The 20373-nt window shown below is 46.3% G+C and overlaps 1 protein-coding gene across 1 annotated transcript; it reads right to left on the reverse strand.

Moving 5' to 3' along the window:
- Nucleotides 1-1896: 1896 nt before the first annotated feature.
- Nucleotides 1897-19933, reverse strand: LOC309566028 (MTOR-associated protein MEAK7-like; the record flags this gene model as incomplete). The annotated part of the gene is made up of 7 exons (XM_082271047.1): nucleotides 1897-2013; nucleotides 6334-6513; nucleotides 7464-7582; nucleotides 9212-9652; nucleotides 9735-9879; nucleotides 17556-17789; nucleotides 19790-19933. The coding sequence occupies 7 exons, from the start codon at nucleotides 19931-19933 to the stop codon at nucleotides 1897-1899; spliced, it is 1380 nt and encodes a 459-aa protein (XP_082127173.1).
- Between the last annotated feature and the right edge of the window lie 440 nt (nucleotides 19934-20373).

The following is a 20373-nucleotide window of genomic DNA, read 5'->3' on the forward strand; positions in this document are numbered from 1 at the left end:
GCGCTGACGGCTGTCGGAGGCACCATACTAACAAGCGTACAATCGGCAGATCTTTCGTCCGCCGACGTTTGTATGCCGACGATCGGTACGTGTGTACGGGCCTTAATACATCAGCCAGTCCTGCTGGTTGAGGTAGCTGGCTGTGTCTGAACTAAAATTAGAGTCCCCCTTTGTGTTCAGTGCAATTTGCTTAAGCGTATCAAAGTAGATAAAGCAGAACTTTCTTCCCAGAGAGAAAGAACATGATCTGCAGCCGCAGGCTGATCAGTGACTGTGGCAGGTGCAGCACTATGAAGTGCCTTATGCGCTGTGGCATTAGAAGAACTTGATTTCTCTGACTTCAGTCTAACCAGACTGTCTTTTACTTTTATAAATCCCTCCAATACCATTGTATGGAAAGCAGTAGGTTTAAAGAGCACACCAAACTCTTAAGATATCTTCTTTTTTAACTTCAACTTTTCTTCATATATAACACTGACACTTTTGCAGCAGACAGTCCATGTACAAACGTGCTGAATAAAAGTATAACAAAATGGTGGTTCAACTGTTTAATCTTGTCATTTTACATAAAATGGTGGATATATTTCTCTCTTCAGTATCTGTACTTTCACTTTAAATACTTTAGACACTTGATCTCCCTGAGAGGAATATATAATGATTAATCTATATTCTTTCTTCTCTATTGCTGTTTGATATAACTTTTGAAGTTTGGTATAACTTTGCAGTTGCAGTTTAAGTTTGGCTGTTTGTTTAATCTGGTTTGTTTGATTGTTTGCTTGGACGTATGGATTGTTTGAGTTCAGTGGAACTACAAGTGAACACATAACTAGTTCAGCATACAGTTTTAATCACATTACTAACAATAGGAACATATACAACTGTATTAATTACCTATTTTTGCCCACTTGCTTCCATAAAACTGACTCTGTGGATCTGTGTGTTCATCTCTCTCTCTCTCTCTCTGGTGGAATGAGTGTTGGCTAGTGTGCATGAGAGAACTTTTCAGAACAAGATGAGTGTTAGGCCCCTTTCACACATACGGTCCGTTCAGTTCATCAGTTCAGTCACGTCAAATGTATCAGTTTTCCATCCGTTTTTCATCCATTGTCATCTGTTTTTCGTCAGATCCGTTTTTTTTGACAGATGAAAAATAGGGCACTCATCCGTTCAAAAAAAACGGACATTGACCGAAGCGGATGTTAATGGATGATCATCCGTTGTCATCCGTTTTTACATAGAGATACATTGATGTCCGTTTTTCATCCGTCAACGGATGGATGAAAAACGGACAAATGGACCGTATGTGTGAAAGGGGCCCTAAGGCTGAGTGTAATTGGCCAAGACTCTTGCTGAGTGTGAGATTGGCCACAAACTCCTGATGGGTAATAAAGTTTAACTCTGTGCTTTCTGGTTTCGATTCTGTTGTGTCTGAGCTTACCTTACAGGCATACAATGAATATTACAGGCATATTTTCCTTTTGCTTCTGTGAACACAATATACAACTGTTCTATGACATTCATGCATAAAATCACAATAAATAACTCTGCTCTTGTCTCTCACATATAAACATATGCACTGTATTAAAGTTATTAGCAGGTCTAGCTGTATATACATGCAAGTCACATTAACAACCTAGGACAGGTTTTAGCTGGCCAGCTACAGTGACCAGAAGATGCCTAAAATATTAGCACATCCTGTAGCACAGGTCTCCAGTTAGATCTCTGCTGTGTCGCCCCCAGGTGGTCACAATATGGAAATACAAACCCATCCCACAGAGGGTCTGCAGCGGAACAACTTGTCACAGAGGCTGCTCTCCAACTCTCCTCGTCTTCTTCTTTATCCCTCAGTCCTCGTCTTCTTCTTTATCCCTCAGTCCTCGTCTTCTTCTTTATCCCTCAGTCCTCGTCTTCTTCTTTATCCCTCAGTCCGTCGCTCTGACGTGGTCTTCCTGTCATCTCCACCACAGCCTGCACCTCTGGGTCCTCGTCCAGGACACTCTTCTGCTTTTTGACCTGAAAACAAAATCATTTGATTTTATGAAGTCAAAGTTCCCAACAGTGAGAGGGTCAACACACACAGGATGTTGGGGGAGAGTAGTTGGGCACCTAATGGATATAGTTAGGCAGTCCATAGATGTTATTAGGTGCAACATGGACAAGGTTAGACTTCTAATGGATGTAGTTGTTACGCACCCCATGGGCAGTGGGAGGAATAGAGCCTTGTAGTAGTGAGAGAAATAGTGCCCTAAGGACCAGGAAAGGGAAAGAAGGGGCCGCTGGTAATCTCCCCCAGGGATGCGCGTGACAACGGAAAAAAGCAACTGGGAGACGACAACAGAGTGATGTCATCCTAGACCTTGAAGCAGTGCGTGAACAAGGACCTCTGTGGCAAGATCACCAGAGATTATATTTCCGAATGCTGCATATTTAACACATTGAAATTCAATTAAGATATCAATGATTATATAAGACTTTAGTGATCAGGTTCATACAGGCTTTAGCCACTTAAGCCCCGGAAGATTTTACCCCCTTCCTGACCAGGGGTTTTTTTGCGATTTTTTACTGCGTGATTTTAACGGACAATTGCGCGGTCGTGCGATGCTGTACCTAAACGTATTTCACGTCCTTTTTTTCCCACAGAGCTTTCTTTTGGTGGTATTTGATCACCTGTGCGATTTTTTGATCATGCGCTATAAACAAAAAAAGAGCGTAATTTTTGCAAAAATAACAATATTTTTCACTTTTTTTTTATATGAAATTCCCCCCCAAAAAAAAAATTTAAAAATCAAAATTTTTTAACATTTTCGGCCAAATTGTTTTACGTTACCTATGTGAAAAAAAAAAAAAAAAAAAAAAAAAAAAAAAAATCGCAAAAAGCGTATTTTGATTGGTTTGCGCAAAAGTTATCGCGTTTACTAACAAAGGGAAAGATTTTTGTCATTTTTGGTTTTTTTTTTTTTTTTAACGAGTAATGGCGGCGACCTGAGATTTTTTTTTGCGGTACTGCGACATTGCGGAGGACAGATCGGACCCTTGACTGACATTTTTGACACTTTTGGGGGTACCAGTGACATTACTGCATTAATCAGTGCTATATATATGCACTGTTACTGCAAAAATGACACTGGCAGGGAAGGGGTTAACTGTATTGGACAGGGAGGGGTTAAGTGTGTCCTAGGGGCGTGTTTCTAACTGTGATTGGACAGGTCTCCTAGTGTAAAAACAAAGATCAACGGTTCTACATAGTAGAACCGTCTGATCTTCATTTTTACACAGGGGAGAATGACAGGCGATCTTCATTTTTACACAGGGGAGAATGACAGGCGGCTTGTTTACATAAGCCGCTCTGTCTTTCTCCCGCTGTACCGGCGATCGTAGTGTGACCGGCGGACATCGGGTCCGCCAGTCACACTCCCGCACTCCTCCGTGAACGACCCGAGGCGGGCGCGCGCCTCAGCGGGCGCGCGCCCGCCCGCTATTGGCTCTAAAAGGAGTGACAGGTTAGTGACGTTAATTAACGTCACTCTGCCTGGCCGGGGCTGACCGCCGCAGTAAATTAACTTGCAGCGGTCGGCAAGTAGTTAAACTAGCTCCAGAGATGCCAATTCCATGCAGAGTGGCTCATATTTTAATGCTGGCACGCGCTTTTCTGCCCCTGGCTGTCCTACTACCCAATTCCTATAGCATTCAGTATCCTTCACCCTCTGAATGTTTCTGAAGCCATTGAATACGCAGCCAACACATCTCCTGGTACAGGCACCTGCTCTTCATAAAGCCTACTGCAGCCCCGACCAGATAGTTCAGCATGAGTGGGAGTTCTCACAGTTCATGGACAGGAGTCTAAAACTAAGGCAGCCCATACACCAGGCATGTCCAAAGTCCAGCCCACGGGCCACTTTAATATGGTCCCGCAGGTAATTTGTAAAAAATCTATTGTTGTTGCCCCTGTGAATAACCGAGCGCTGCTCAGAACTCCTAAGATCTTTAAACCCCCCGGACTGCACATATGCCATATTAGTTCTTTTACCATTCATTTTATTTGTATAATATATATATATATATATATATATATATATATATATATATATATATATATATGTACACACATACATACATACACACACACACACACACACACACACACACACACACACACACACACACACACACCTGTTTTGAATAACTTATACTTAAAATGATTGTCCATCCTGGCCCGCTGCATCCAATTCTGTTTTTTTCTGGTACTTGTGAATACACTAGTATAGCACCCACCGCCTGTCCCCCGCCCGCTTTATATCCATTGCTCAATATGGCCTCAGACTAAGCCTGATTAGGGAGCACTAAAAAAAAAACCACAAATAAATCCGTTGCTAGAATGACAGGAGCAGCTCCCTCTCTATGATAATTGGCATAACACCTAGGGGTCAAGTAGAAGCTGTATGGGAACAAAACACACCAGGAAGGATGTTCAAAAGGATCAGTCACACAAGGGTTAACCACAAATAAGCGCTATATGGACCCACCGATGAGGATTACTGATTGCAGCAATAATAGTCATGAATGATGCCAATGTAGTAAATAGAACATTAAAAAGTTGTCAGGACAACCATATGAGAAGCAGGCACCCCTCACACTCCCCTGGCTCCTCTGCATTGGGTCACCGCACATGCCGCTCACCACCAGCGGCTCTATAGCGGTTCAAGCCTTGTTTTCGTCGTCCTTCCCCCAGAGTCTGAGGTCACATCCGGGTCCCCTTCTGGGTCGGCACTCATCGTGGGTGATCAGAGCGGCCACAGACGACGATCCTCCTTGCCGCCTATACCAGGCATGTGTGACCCCCTTTTCCATGCTTCCCTGTCCAGGATTCAGGCATTCCGTTTTCATCTCCTCACAGCCCAAGCAAAGCACAACTGTCCACACTGCTGTATTGTTCCTGGCTGGTTTTATGCCTTCACACATATTGGATGGTCACCAAGCTGTGCGTTTTTAACCCCTTTTTTAACCCCTTGGCTTCACCATGGCAGATCCGGCGGGTGTCATGGTGTACTGCTGTTTTATACATACATGGAACTGATTTTGAAAAAAAAATTTCAATGTTCTATTTTCTACATTGGCACCATTCATGATTATTATTGTTGCCATCATTAAGTCATCATTGGTGGGTTCATATAGCACTTAACCCTTGTTTAACTGATTTCGAAGCATGCATGCTCCCTACCGAGATGAATTCGTTGTAAAATCCCAGTTATTGTCAATTGGTCTAAAACGGATATAAATATATTTGGACACAACATGTATACTTGGTGTTATGTTCCTGTTCATATTTTTTTAAATTAAAAGTTGACAGACAACCTTTATTACCAATAATATTTTATGTACTTTGCAATGTTCCTGACTTATATTTCAGCTTCCTGGATTTTTTTTTTTCCTCTGGCCTTCAGCTATAAAAAGCAGAGTGATTTAACACCTGTTTCGATTTGTCATCCATGTAACGAAATGAAAAGTAGGCTGTTTGCAATAACCTTTGCAAAAAATAGTTGATTTGCATTTAATTTTAATGGTCCAAAGAATGTCAGGCAAAATGGTCGGCCCTCATGCATGTTCACTTCATCAAGTCTGACCCTCTTTGAAAAAAGTTTGGACACCCCTGCCATACACTATGCATTTTTTTTTTTCATTCAACCTGAAACATGTGTGGATGGTAGAATCCTTTTGACAGCAGGGAGCCTTCCTCGCCGTCAGAATACAATGATCAGTGTTACCAGCTATAGCCGCCCGCGCTGATCATTCAGGAAAAAAACCAGACAAGCTGGTTGTACACATGTCGATCAATAGATGTGTGTACAACCAGCCTCCCCATACATGGATCAAAATTTGCCTGGTCCTTGCTGAACCGGCTGAATTTCAAATCCATGTATGTCCAGCTTAAGAAGCACTGTGCACTAAATCTGGCCACCTGGGATAGGAGGGTATAAATGGCGGACTTTCTAATTAACGCACAGCTGTAATGTTTTTTTTTTTTTTTACAATGACTCAACACTTTACCAATTCACGTGGCTGCAGTTACACTTTCCAGTGAGTTTATAGGTCCTGGTTAATATAATCTGAGGTTATGTGCACTGTTTGTTTTAACTTTAGACTTTAGACTGGCAGAAGAACCAGCACAGAAGGTTACTATTGAGCCCTCCTTGGTTTACTCTCATGAAAATGCTAGTTGCCTCTCTGTACCTAGGACAAGGTTACAGCAAATAAAAGTCAGACACAAATCACATGGAGCGCTTAAAGCAGATGCAGCACTGGTACGAACCTGAATTTGAGGATTTTTGTTCCTACCTGTAGGTATTCCGGCAGCTCTCCAAGTGCCCAGACCTCCATGACGTCTATAGCGAAATCCTCTTTGGCGGATAGCTGGGGACTGTTATAGGTGATACACAATGGCTTTGCTTTGCTGTGTCCTTTCCCGAAGTAACTGTCGATCCACAAACCAAAATACTCATGCTGTCCTCCCATGCCCTGCCGAAAACCAAACACACCAACATTAAGGACATATATTATACATCCTTTATTTGGCATGCTATTTAATACATTTGCTGCTTTTGTTTTTTTATTATAGGATAGCAAATGGGCCAAAATATAAAACAAATACAATTATTAACATCCTCTATTTCGTTATTCTATTTATAATGATGTAATTGTATCTTACAGCTACTGTATTAATCAGAGGCGATAGTCATGCTGCGCGGATATCAGCTCTTTTTTCTTTTTTTTTTCAGAAGGAAAATCCAGGCTTTATGGGATTACAGTTTCACACAGTAGCGGAGATATTGGTCACACAATTGGAAGCAACTCTGGTTCCTGATCATTAGTGGGGACCAACAGTGTCAGGTGCTACCTGTCAAACGAAGAATTACATTCCCTCTACATTGAGTATCTTTCATAGTAATGTTAAAGGATAAGTTCACCTAAAAAACGCACATCTTTTTGCTGAAAAAAAAAAAATGTGCATTTATTTTTTAACTGGGAGCCTGGAAAGTATTGCACCCACGATCAGCAGATCATGGGTGCTATGAAGGGCTCTTGCAGGTTCTGTGTTTAATATGTTTGGCCTTAAATCGTACAGTCAAGCAGTTCACATTAACAAGGTGATTCAATGAACTACCACAGCGCTCAACAGCGCCGTGGTAGTTCATTGAGAACTACAGGCCGACAGCCGCAAAGGCTGCCGGATCTTGTCGTTTTCCTATTCCCAGAACTTTGTGAATAAGTCATTCTGACAGAGAGCAAGGGGGAGAAGATCCCCCGCCGCCTGTGACATCGGGGAGCTGGGGAGGCGACAGGGCCGGTGGTTTTGTAACATGTTACACCCTGAATATGGGTGTAACATGTTATAAAACAGGAACTTATCCTTTAATCTATAGATTACATGTAGGATTGGGTTAATATAGAGAGACGCTGATACTCACCAGTCCATTCGGTATGGTCTCTTGTCCGTGGTTCAGGTACATGTAGTGGTCGTTATAACCAGTGTAGGTGTAGATATCAAGATGTGGGGACACAGAGAAGAGGAAGCATCTGCTGTCTCCTGTTGAGGATAAAAATATAAAAAATATTGAGTTGTCACATAATGGAGGTTCCCCAATGTCATCAAGAGGAAGGGCTCAGAGCTGGCACAGAGATGTGGCTTAAGATATCCAGACACATAAATTGACAGTTGCTCAATCCTATCCTTTTTGCCAACATCACCCAGCTAGCCAGTGCGGTGTGTGGGAGGAGGGAAAACACCCCAGCAGGCACAGGGTGGGTCTGCTCACTGAGGAAAGAACACAATCGGCACCAGTGTAGTGACCAAATGATTATTAATGACGAGAAACACTGCTGGAAATAAAGGATATAATGATAATAATTTAGAAATGGGGAATGGAGGTGTAATGTCACTGCTCCACTAAGGCTCTGGTCCCCTATGTTGGCTCACTTATGGTTCGGGTCCCACATCCTGGCTCGGTTATGGCTCTGGCCCCATATCCTGGCTCTGTCATGGCTCTGGTCCTATATTCTGGCTCGGTTATGGCTCTGGTTCCCTTATCCTGATTCAGTTATAGCTCTGATTGTTCTATCCTAGCTCAATCATGGCTCTGGTCCCCTATCCTAGCTCAGTCATGGCTCTGGTTCAATATCCTGGCTCTGGTCCCGTATCCTGGCTCCGTTCACCTATGCTGGTTCTGTTCTGGATCTGATTCCCTTATAAGTTATGACTCTGGTCTCCTATCCTGGCTGTGTTGTGGCATTGGATCCATGTCCTTGCTCTCTTATAGCCGTGGTTCTTCTGGCACTTGATCCACTGGGCCTTTGCGAAAGCACTGACCTTAACCTTGGCTCGCGTGTGGTACTAGTCCCCTATTCTGACTCGGTTATGGTACATTCCCCTGTCGCGGCTCTGTTATTTCTAATATTTCCTTGTTTGAAGGGCTTCTTAATTTGTGAAAAGATGATAAACCCAAGCCACCAGGCTTGAATAAGGTCTTTCCCCACTTACTGAAGGTTTGAATCTAGCGTCTCAACTCAGTTGTTTTACCCCAGTGGCAGTTTTGTTCCCTTGCTCTGTCTGTTTTGGCAACGGCCCCTGCCATGTCTCTCTTATGGCACTGGCTCATATGCTGCAGCTTTGTTGAGGCACTAATCTGGTATTTTTGCTCTGTTATGGGACTGGTCTCCTATCCAGGCTCTGCTATGGTTCTGGTCTTGTATCCTGCTATGGTTTTGGTCTTGTATCCTGGCTCTGTTATGGCACTGGTCCCTTGTCCTGGCTCTCCTATGGTACAGGTTCTGTTGTGGCTCTATTTAGGCACTGATGCCTTATCTTTGCTTTGGTATGGTACTGGTCCACTTTCATTTCTTATGTCACTGGTCCCCTGAAGTAGCTCCGTTTTGAAACTGGTCCCCTATAATGGCTTTTGTATGGCACAATTCCCCTTCCATCTCTCTGTAAAGGCACTGCTCCCCTGCCGCAGCTCTGTTATGGCATTGATTCCCCAACCCAGATCGGTTGTGGTACTGGTCCTCCACTTTCTCTTATGCCACTGATCACCTACTGTAGCTCTGTTATGACACTGGTCCCCTGCTGTTGCATTGTAATGGCACTGGTCCCTTGTCACAGCTATGTTATGGCACTGGTTCCCCACTGTTGCTCCATTTTGGTAGCCTAGAACCTCACCTTGAAACTGTGGCTTCACCTCCCAGCTCTCTGAGGCAAACCCTCCAAAGATGAAGCCGTCAGCGTCCCGGAGAACCAGCAGGCTTGGTCCCTGGTCCACCAGCTGTCCACAGAGCGTGGAGAAGCTTTCTCCGTGGATCTCGGAGGAGAAGAGGAGATGCCAGCGCTGCTGCATTTCAGCGGGGAGGTGAGAATTCAGAAACATGACGGAAGGGAAGTCCAGGAGGCTGCGGAAGGACGTATGCTCCCCTTTCTTACATTTTGGCACCATAGAGCTGAGAGCCAGCTGGTGCTCTGTGCTCGCCTTCATGATGGACAAACCCAGCGTCACCACGATCCGCAGGAACACAGAAACCATGGAAGCCCTGTACAACCAGTCTGTTATGGAGGTCTGGGTGTAGGAGGAACTAAGGTGCTCTGCCTCTTTAAGGGTCTGTCCACCTGGAACACAGAAGGTGAGAAGAATGGTTTGTAGCACAGTAAAACAAGGAAGAGAAATATCAAGGGAGAATAGATCACATACCCGCTGAATGTAACTGTGACAGGAGCTGTGCGGCCAGAATGACCGTCCCCGATTTACAGTCGTGGGTGTTTTCCAGGCTCCAGCCGCCTAATGCATTTTCTCGTTGTAGTACATACACCACCGCCCAAATCAGATCCTCCAGAAACTGTGGAAAAAGAGACCGTCATTCAAGTAACGGCGTATGTTCACCGAGTTCTGCATTATTCTATTAAATCATAAAGACTGGCTGCCCAGCAGAGGGAATGATAGACTGTTGTGGTCCAAGGGCACAATAAATACCAAAGGGCCACACATGGCCCTAGGGCTGCACATTGGGAACCAGGGATCTGAATCCTGATCCAAAAAAAATAAATCAATACTTTTTCCTTACCACTTCAATACCGCTTAAGCCAATACTGACACTTCTCACTTATATGTAAAAAAATCTAAGTTTTGTGCTAGAAAATTACTTAGAACCACCAAACATTATATACAGCGCTCAGCATAAATGAGTACACCCCTTTTGAAAAGTAAAAATTTTAATCAATATCTCAATGAACATAGGAACCGTTTCACAAATTTTGACAAAACGGAGGAGTTCTATAGAATGTTTGTTTAGCTCATTAAATGAAAATAAGGTTAATAATATAATTTAATTACAAAATCTTCAGTTTTACTCAAATTAGTACAACAAAAACTACTACATCTAGGATTTTTGTGTGACCTCCATGATTTGGAAGGACAGCACCAAGTCTTCTAGGCATGGAATAAACAAGTTGACAAGATATTGCAACATCTTATCTTTTTCCATTCTTCAAGAACAACTTTTAGAGCTTGGATGTTGGATGGAGAATGATGTTTAATTTGTCTCTCCAGAATTCCCCATAGGTGTTCCATTGGGTTCAGATCAGGAGACATACTTGGCCACTGAATCACTTTCACCCGGTTCTTCTTCAGAAATGCAACATGCAATTCGATGTTTGTTTTGGATCATTGTTATGTTGGAAAAGTGCACAACGACTAAGAGCACGGAGTGATGGTAGCATCGTCTATTTCAACATATAGCAGTACATCTGTAAATTCATGATGCCATCAATAAAATGTGGCTCCCGGACAGACGCAGCACTCATGCAGCCCCACAGGACACTGCCACCACCATGTTTCACTGTAGGCACCATGCATTTTTCTTTGTACTCCTCACCTTTGCAACGCCATACAGTTCTGAAGCCATCAGTTCCAAAAACATTTATCTTGGTCTCATCATTCCAGAGTACAGAGTCCCAGTAGTCTTTTTCAGCATGGGCCCTGGAAAATCTGGGCGGGCTTTTATGTGCATGGGCTTCAGGAGAGGCTTCCTTCATGGACGACACCTGTCAGGAATGTACTAGGCATTCCCGTATGGCACTGCAGAGGCGCACTGGAGTGCACATGTGAACCCCTGTCTGCCTGTTGAGCGGTGAACGGCCGCTCTCCAGTGCGCATGCGTGTGCGCAGCGGCTCGTGCCCGCAGCCACAAGCCAATGCGTGCAATAGCTATTGCAATTGGCACCCAAATGGCCTATTTAAGGGTAGCAGGCACACTCATGCTTTGCTGTCTGGTCTGCAGCTTCTCCTGTACCTCCTGATCCTGAAACCTGCTGTACCCCAGACTGACCTCCCGGCTTGTCTCTTACTTTGCTTGTCTGCTGCCCGGCCTGACCTCGGCTTGTCCTGTGACCATCCTCCTGCCTTATCTTTGTCTGTTAATCCGCCATCGGATCTGGACTTGGCTCACCCCCTGCTGGGGCGACCCTGAGGACCACAAAATGGTGCTATACACGCAGCGAAGTCCATCCTCACCATCTGAGGCTCTGGTGAAAACCGGTTGGCACTTAGATTTCGTACCTTAGGCTAGCCTGTCTTCCCAACAAGGTGACTTGTCTGTGTCCTTTCCTCTGGATCCTGTGAGGCCACCCTCTTTACGTCAGGCTTGCCACCAGCTCCCTGACAACACCTATGCATGCCATTCCTCTGCAGTGGACGCCGTATTGTGTCACAGGAAACAATCACCCCAGTTTGGCTTTCTACTTCTCTAGCCAACTGCAGTGAACTTGCCTGGCAAGTTTCTTCAACCCTTCTCATCAGAAGACGCTCCTGTCGAGGTGTTAACGTTAGTTTTCGCCCTGGATGTCTGTGAGATGGTTGCAGCTCTATGTTTGTTAAATGTTTGTATCACTTTGCTACAGTATTCTGACTGATAAGTAAAGCTTTGCTGATCTTGTAGCCTTCACCTTTGTTGTGTAAAAATGAGATTTCTGACTTACCGTAAAATCCATTTCTCTGATGTTCATTGAGAGACACAGCTCCTGGAGATCTTGACCAGTGGGTTATACTGCCCCCTACAGGAGTAGGACACTAGGTAGAAAAAAAAAGGCTCAACTACACCCATGAGCAGTCCCAGGAGGTATTCTCCCCCTCTCTGCTATAGGTAACCAAGTCCATAGAGGGATGGGTGCTATGTCTGTCAAAGAACATCAGAGAAATGGATTTAACAGCAAATCAAAAATTCTATTTTCTCTTTCGTTCATTGGCGGACACAGTTCCTGAGATCTTGTGGTGGGTAGGAAAGTGCGCTGATTCAATATAGGGTGTGCTGCTACCTTAGAGTGTAGGTTGTAGAATAGGTAAAGAAATCAGGTGCGCTGCCCTAGTGCATATGTGCAACATACAAAATGATGCAAACAAATAAACCAAAAATGCAATAATAATGCAAAAAAATGAAAATGTATGCAATTCATGTAAAACAAAAAATGTCCAGAAGGTGACTAGTGATACACCAATGTGCAATAAACGTCCATGTTATAAGTCCATAAATAAAGTGCAAAAAATGGTGACAAACTTCCAACTTGGGGAAAGGTGAACTGTGATTGGAAGGTGCAAAGTCCCACCACCAGCTTGGCCTCTTACCAGAAGTTAAACGTTAAGGGCATATATGAATATGACCGCTCCAAATGTCATGCAGCCAAGTAGAAAAATTCCCAGAAATACAGAAGGTACTCTGACACACTCGTGCTCCCTAGACTCTTACCGGACAAAAGCCAAACAAGAAGCCTGGTTCTATGGTGATGAGTGGTCCTGCCGGGGGTTACTGGACTCTAGGATGGCTGATGTAGTTGCTTGTGTCCAAGAGGAACAGACCCAGTCAGAAAGCCTGACGAAAGAAGATCCTGCCAAAGGTGGCTAGACTCTGATTGGCTGCTGTAACTCCTTAGTCTGGTTGACCTCAATAATAGGGGACACAACAGAGGGGACCGCAATAGTGCATTACCAACAGTAGATTTTTATTAAAACAAATGGTTGCACTTACAGTTGTGAAGACAATAATAGCGAGTTCCCTCACGGAGGAGCTGTATGGCGGGGTCCGTCTGCAGTGCGGACCGCTGCCTGGTCTAGATGTGATGACGCGGCGCCTCCTCTCTTTTAGAGCTTTTTGGGCTATCCCGTGAGCACAAAGAGCGAACCTGACTACAGGAAGACTCGGTAGTTGCCAAGTACCCCTCGAGTGCCCGAACTCCATCCAGAGTATGCAGCGCACATTCCGTAGGATAAGGGGGCTCAGGACACAAGATGGCAACACAATGGCCCCGTGCAAGTGAACACTAGAAACCACCTTCAGAGGGAAGGATGGATCCGGACGAAGTACCACCTGGCCCCATGAACCAACAGATAGAGAGAAAGAGAGAATGACAGGACAATGTCGTCAGTGCCGACAACCTGCATGCAGAGTGACAGCAACCAAGGCCACCTTCTGCAATAAGGTAAGCTGGGAATACCGTCGATACTCGCAAAGGAGGGTCTGGAAGAACCGACTGCACCAGCCAAGGTCCCCAGTTGTCACACCCCCCGGAAAAAGTTACGCACCAGGGAACGGGCGGCCAGCGGTCTGTGGAATAAAAATTATCAAAGCCGAAACCTGACCCTTGACAGTACTCAAGGCCAACTTTTGATCAACCCCCCCGTTGCAGGAAGCAAAGATCCGGCCACTGAGCAAGAGCGAGGGGGGGCCCAGAGAAGACTCACACCACGCAAAACGCTACTTTCTCATAGGATAAGAAAATCATCATAGAAGACGCTGCCCACGCTTTACATAGGGTGGGAATCATCAAAGCAGACAACCCCCCGTCCTTTGACACCTGACTTACAACTGCCAAGCCGACGACCATAAAGCCGGACGGGAGATAGGCCCCGGAGAGAAACCCTCCCTGAAAGGAAGCCTCCAAGGAGCATCAGCGGCAAGCCTGACCATGTTGGCATACCAAGCTCGGCGAGGCCAGTCCGGAGCCACGAGAATGACCAAAATCCCTGCCGCCTCGATCCTGCGAAGGATTCAGCAACTGGAAAGGCAAACAGCAGCTGACACTGACCTCTGCCCATCCGCGAGCACTCTCGCACGACCATGCCGGCATCAGCCGTGCACAGATGACCACGTCAAACATCTCAGCATCGAACATGTTGAACCTAGCGAATGTTCTTGCCCATGACAGAACCCATGGGGGCCACCATTGCACCCGCCAGAGGGTCCCAGGAGAAGGCCACGACCTCTGCACTATCCTGTAGATGCAATGTCAACAGGCCCATGTCTGGAGTGCCCCCAAACGAAGGCACAACTGCTGGAACGACTCCAGATGAAGGGCCACTTGCCCTGCATTCCGGGCCTGTTGACTGAGGCAAACTGCCTACCAACTGTGTTGTTTCCCCCTGGAAAGGGAACAGCGGATAGAGCCAGAACAAGGCGCTCTGCCCAAAGAAGAAACATCCACTTCCAAGGCAGCAAGGAAATTTTTGGTGCCCCCATGGTGAATGGTCGCGGCGTAGTCAATGGAAAGTGCACGAGAGAGAGAGAGAGAGAGAGAGAGAGAGAGAGAGACGGCTCTAGCAACCAGTGGACAATAGAGTCTCAGGTGGAGGGGGGGTGGCTTTTTTGCTGCCCCCCTGCAAAGTGCTGCCCTAGGCCTGGGCCTTGTTGGCCTAGGCCAAAATACAGCACTGCATACCAGGCCACATGCCCTTAATATGGTCTGCGAGAGTGGGGCTTATTGGAATCTGGATCAGATTCTGGGCTTATTAGAATCCCCAGATCCTGGCCCCCCTACGTGAATGAGCATGGATTTAAAAATTGTTTTGTTTTTTTTTTCTAACAAGGGAATGGTCAAAAACTGTTTTTATTTGACACTTTTTTGGTGAATGAGTAGGGGTGAGCGGCCTTTCAGATTCCGATATTCCCCCCCCGCTCGCAGACCCTCGCAAATAACCAGCCAGGTTTGTGTGAAGAACACACCCACCCTCCATGTTAACCACTTGCCGACTGCCGTCAGTATATTTACTGTGGCAGTCAGCCCCTCACAGGCAAAGCGACGTAGGTCTACGTCGCTCGCCTGTGAGCCTCCAGGGGCGAGCACGCGCCGCCGGAGGCACGCTCTCGCCCCAGCTCGTTCGGACCACTCCACCCCGCGCGTGACCGGCAGACACGTTTTCCGCCGGTCACTCGCGATCGTCGGGTGGAGAGGGAGAAAGGCAGGCAGGAGGCTAATGTAAACAAAGCCGCCTGTCATTCTCCCTTGTGTAAGAACAGAGATCATACGGTCCTGTTATGCAGGATCGTTATTTCTCTGTTACACAAACAGCCACATCCCTTCACAGTTAGAAACACGCCCCTAGGGACACACTTAACCCCTCCTTCTCCAATAAAGTTAACCCCTTCCCTGCCAGTGTCATTTTTACAGTAACAGTGCCTATTTTTAGCACTGATTACTATAGTAATGTCACTGGTACTCCAAAAAGTGTCAAAAATGTCAGTCAAGGGTCTGATCTGTCCGCCGAAATTTCGCAGTCCCGCAAAAAAAAAAAAAAAAAAGACGGAGATCGCCGCCATTACTCATCAAGTAAAAAATAAATAATCTTTCCCTTAGTTAGTAAACGCAATAACTTTTGCGCAAACCAATCAAAATACGCTTATTGCGATTTTTGTTACCAAACATATGTAGCAGAAAACAAATTGGCCTAAAATGTTAAAAAAAATTTTGGGGAATTTCATATAAAAAAAAAAAAAAAAGTGAAAAATATTGTTATTTTTTGCAAAATTGTCGCTCTTTTTTTGTTTATAGCGCATGATCAAAGAAAAAAAAAAAAAAAGTGATCAAATACCACCAAAAGAAAGATCTGTTTGTGGGAAAAAAAAGGACGTCAATTTCATTTGGGTACAGCGTCGCACGACCGCGCAATTGTCCGTTAAATTCACGCAGTGCCGAATGGCAAAATAGGCCCTGGTCAGGAAGGGGGTAAAATCTTCCGGGGCTTAAGTGGTTAAGGGAACGTGGCCTAGTATGGTTCGGTGGTGGGGGGGGGGGTGTGGGGGTAGAGGGAAGTACTCGCTTATCCCTCTCTTTCCCGTATAGATTTTGGGGTGGCCCCACAGCATTTTTTTTTTTTTTTGGCAAGGGATTCCCCTTAAAATCCATACCAGACCTGAAGGGCCTGGTATGGATTGGAGGGGGGGGACCCCATTCTTTTTTTTTCCCCCTGGCATTCTTTGGTTCATATTAGCCATCAGTGGGGAATCCCACGGGGGAAAAACGCGTAGATGCAAACGTGTCCTATAGGAAACCATGTTATATGGACTATGGTGCGTTTCTGCAAAACGCACTAAAAAACGCATAGATGTGAACCTAGGCCAAATAGATTCTTAACACGTCATGCTTTAAAATTGCATACACTCGTGAAATGGCGCCAAACTAGGATACCTAAACATCCCAACGATCCCAAACATCTCCAAAGGAACACTTTAAAATGCCTTTACATATTTACCAGTTTAGAGTTACACAAGTCTGGAGCTAAAATTATTGTTTCTCGCTCTGACATTCGGAACAATACCGCCCATGTGTGATCACCGTTTACATATGCATGCAGGACCTTATGTATGTGTTTGCATTTGCATAAGGGCACTGGGTGAGGAGGAGCTTGACTTTTTTTTTTTATTATTAGTATTCTATTTCTTTTATTTAAATTTTTTTTATTTTTTTTTTAATCAACTTTATTGCTATCACAAGGGATGGACAATATCCCTTCTGATAGCATGGGCTGTTATAGGTCCTCTTTATGGAGAGATCGGGGGGGGAACAATCCTTGTTGCTTCCGGTTTTTGAGGTCACAGAGAGAGGGAAAAACATCAGTTCCCCTCTCTCTGTGCCGGCTGCAGCAGTCGCGGGGAACCCCCTTCCATCACTTCCCATAGAAGTGAGCCAGCATGCATGTGCAGGCATCATTCCGGAATAACCACTTCACATCCAGGACATCATATGACCACCCGAGTAAAGTGGTAATTCCTTTTTGCTGCAATGGCTGTCAAATGTTTATTTAAAGGCCTGGCCCCACACTTCCAGGGTGACTGCCTTTGTACATATTGTGTGTCACCCTTTTATGCATGCTCCTGATAAGAACTGCCAGTGGAGCTGATGATGCACACAGCATGCTGCGACACGTCCAGCTTCAGTAACAGGTAGCGATCACAGCCAGCATAGGGATGCCCACAACACCGGTACATCCCGATGCCAGTAAGCACGGCTCAGCATGGGGAACAAATTAATTAAAACGGCTCATGTGAACCACACCTCATTATGAGGGCTCCGGCATTATGGCAAATTCAAAATCAGCGTAAGACCTTTCCAGAGTCTGTTGAAGGAAACTGCTCCCTATCAACCTCAGGCAGCCCCGTTGGCCAGGCGGTAGCATGGGGGGTCACAAGGGCTCTGTTATCAGGGAGGTGGCCCAACGTGGTGATATACATGACACAAAATGGAGGCTCACCTTCTGCACCTCTTGTCCCGTCACTTCCTCTCTGTTGTCTGATGTCATCATGTGAATAGTGATGGCGCCTTTCTCGTCTGCTGTTCCTCTGAGAATATCGACAATAAACAAAGCGTACTGCTCTCTACTGATCTCTGGGGGGGCAGGAGAGGCCTTCCCGGTGGGGTTCTCACTCTGTATGCCACGGAAGATCCGATTAGACATGGCGCTGGGCAGGGAGCTCCCGATGGAATCCTGAGAAAAATAGAAGCGTGCAGATTTAGGGGATGATGGGATAATTCTGATCAGAGTCTCCCCCTATGCAGGAAAATATCATGCACCTTGGAAACTTTCAATCCCTATAGATGTGAATCTCCCCTTCCGCCACTAGATGGTGCTGTACTGTAGATAATGATCTCCCAAGGGGTTGTTGGGGGGGGGGGGGGGCGGGGTTCAGCTGCCCCCTGCTAGGCCCAAACCCCTCTCCCAACACAAATTTTCACCCCCAAACTAGGCCCACATACCAATCACCCCCTCAGACCAAACAAAAATGTCAGCCTCCCACAGACCCACATCTGCCCTCCCAACGCAAATCTTGGCACCCAACCCCCTCGGGCCAAAATCCCCCTTTCCAACACAAATCTTGCCACCCCCTCACCGCCCTCTAAAGCCCAAATCCCCCCTCCGAACACAAATCTTGCCACCCAACCCCCTCAGGCCAAAATCCCCCCTCCCAACAGATATCTTGGTACCCCCCCTCCTCTCCACCCTCTAAAGCCCAAATCCCCTCCCAACACATCTTGGCACCCAACCCCCTCAGGCCAAAATCCCCTCTCCCAACACAAATCTTAGTACCCCCCTCCCAAAACAAATCTTGGCACCACCCTCTGAAGCCCAAACCCCCCCTCCCAACTCAAATCTTGGCACCCCTCAGGCTAAAATCCCCCCTCCCAACACAAATCTGGGCACCCCAACCCCTCAGGCCAAAATCCCCCCTCCCAACACAAATCTGGGCACCCAACCCCCTCGGGCTAACCCCCTCCCCCGCAACACAAATCTTCATCCATCCTCCTACTGCCAGATCCATATTCCACCTCTTCCTACACAAATCTTTATCCCTCCCCACACACATCACCCTCTAAGATTGTCCTGTATTTGGCTCCATCCATCTTCCCATCAACTCTGACCAGCTTCCCTGTCCCTGCTGAAGAAAAGTGTCCCCACAACAGGACGCTGCCACCAGCGGCATCCTTGAGGTAGCAAAGGTTCCTGCGGATAACTGTTTGTAGGTTGGCAGAATGGGAGGTAGGAGACAAGGAGAGTGTAAAACTGATAAGGTTGTGATCAGAGAGAGGAAAGGGAGTGTTAGAGAAGTTGCAGGGAGTGCAGAGGTGGGAGAATACAAGGTTGAGAGTTGCCATTGAAGTGGGTGGTGGCCCACCCAGTTGTGTGACAATAGCGCACTAATATTCGCTAATGTCTTCCTGCTTCTGCTCCTGGCCCATCAGAAGCGAGTCCTGAGACCCGATTGGCCAAGAAGACTTTGGACCCCCGACCAATCGGGTCTCAGGACCCACTTCCTGTCAGGCCGGGAGGAGAAGCAACGGCCCCGGCTCTAGCCTTGGGAAGCTGGAGCAGCAGGTAAAGGGGCAGCAACAGCCTCTTTAAGCTTCCAGGGGCCCTACCCTGGGTCCTGCACCACCTCGTCATTGGCCTCCTAAGGTAAGGCACCTAATTGCCACCTTTCAGACCGTCTCCCGCAGGCAGGGGGGGGGGCAGTAGTGCGAGTGAGGGGGCCAGGTTTGTTTGCTACCCCCCAAAATACTGGTTAAAAGAGGAGGATGAGTTGAGTAGTTGAGAAGTAGTTGAGGTGTTAACACTGATTGCAATGTTAAAGATGATGGCGAGTACTTCAGAGGAGAGAAAGTAGGAAAGCCATGCAGAGAAGTCGTCCAGAAAGCATGGCACTGGTGGCACTGGTCCAGGAGGCCGATAAATGACTGCAATCCTCAGACAGACTGGTGAAAAAAAGACGAATGCAGTGCACTTTAAAGGAGCGGAGAGAACGAGGGAGGCGTAGGAAGAACCTGGAAGGAGAAGTCTGGACACCGCCTCCTTTTTGTCTGCTGGGTCTGGGCGAGTCCAGAGGAATATCACACATGATTTGCATGATCTGATATCATGGGATTTAGTGATGTTACCCCACAAGGTTCAGGAGAGGAGAGCTGATTGCCCCACCCCCATGGAAGTCCTACCTGGAACGCAGCCAATCCCAGGCTCTTCTTGGCAGGGTTTTTTGCCCCGCACAGGTTTTCGAAATTGCTCTCAATCTCAGCCTGGTCAGCAGGAGGGATCTGCGCCATGCGCTTCTGGAAGATGCTACTTTCTGTGTTCTCCATCGCCGCTCACCGCAAAAATATTCAAAAGGGAGAAACCTGGCGGAATATACCAACAGAGAGGATATATAGGGGATAGACGAGCATGGAATACACCAACAGACAGGATATATAGGAGAGGGAGGAGCAAGGAATACACCAACAGACAGGATATATATAGGAGAGGGAGGAGCATGGAATACACCAACAGACAGGATATATATAGGAGAGGGAGGAGCATGGAATACACCAACAGACGGGATATATAGGAGAGGGAGGAGCATGGAATACACCAACAGACGGGATATATATAGGAGAGGGAGGAGCATGGAATACACCAACAGACGGGATATATAGGAGAGGGAGGAGCATGGAATACACCAACAGACGGGATATATAGGAGAGGGAGGAGCATGGAATACACCAACAGACGGGATATATAGGAGAGGGAGGAGCATGGAATA

Source organism: Pelophylax lessonae (assembly GCF_965119305.1).
Source record: "Pelophylax lessonae genome assembly, chromosome: 10".
Classification (NCBI taxonomy): domain Eukaryota; kingdom Metazoa; phylum Chordata; class Amphibia; order Anura; family Ranidae; genus Pelophylax; species Pelophylax lessonae.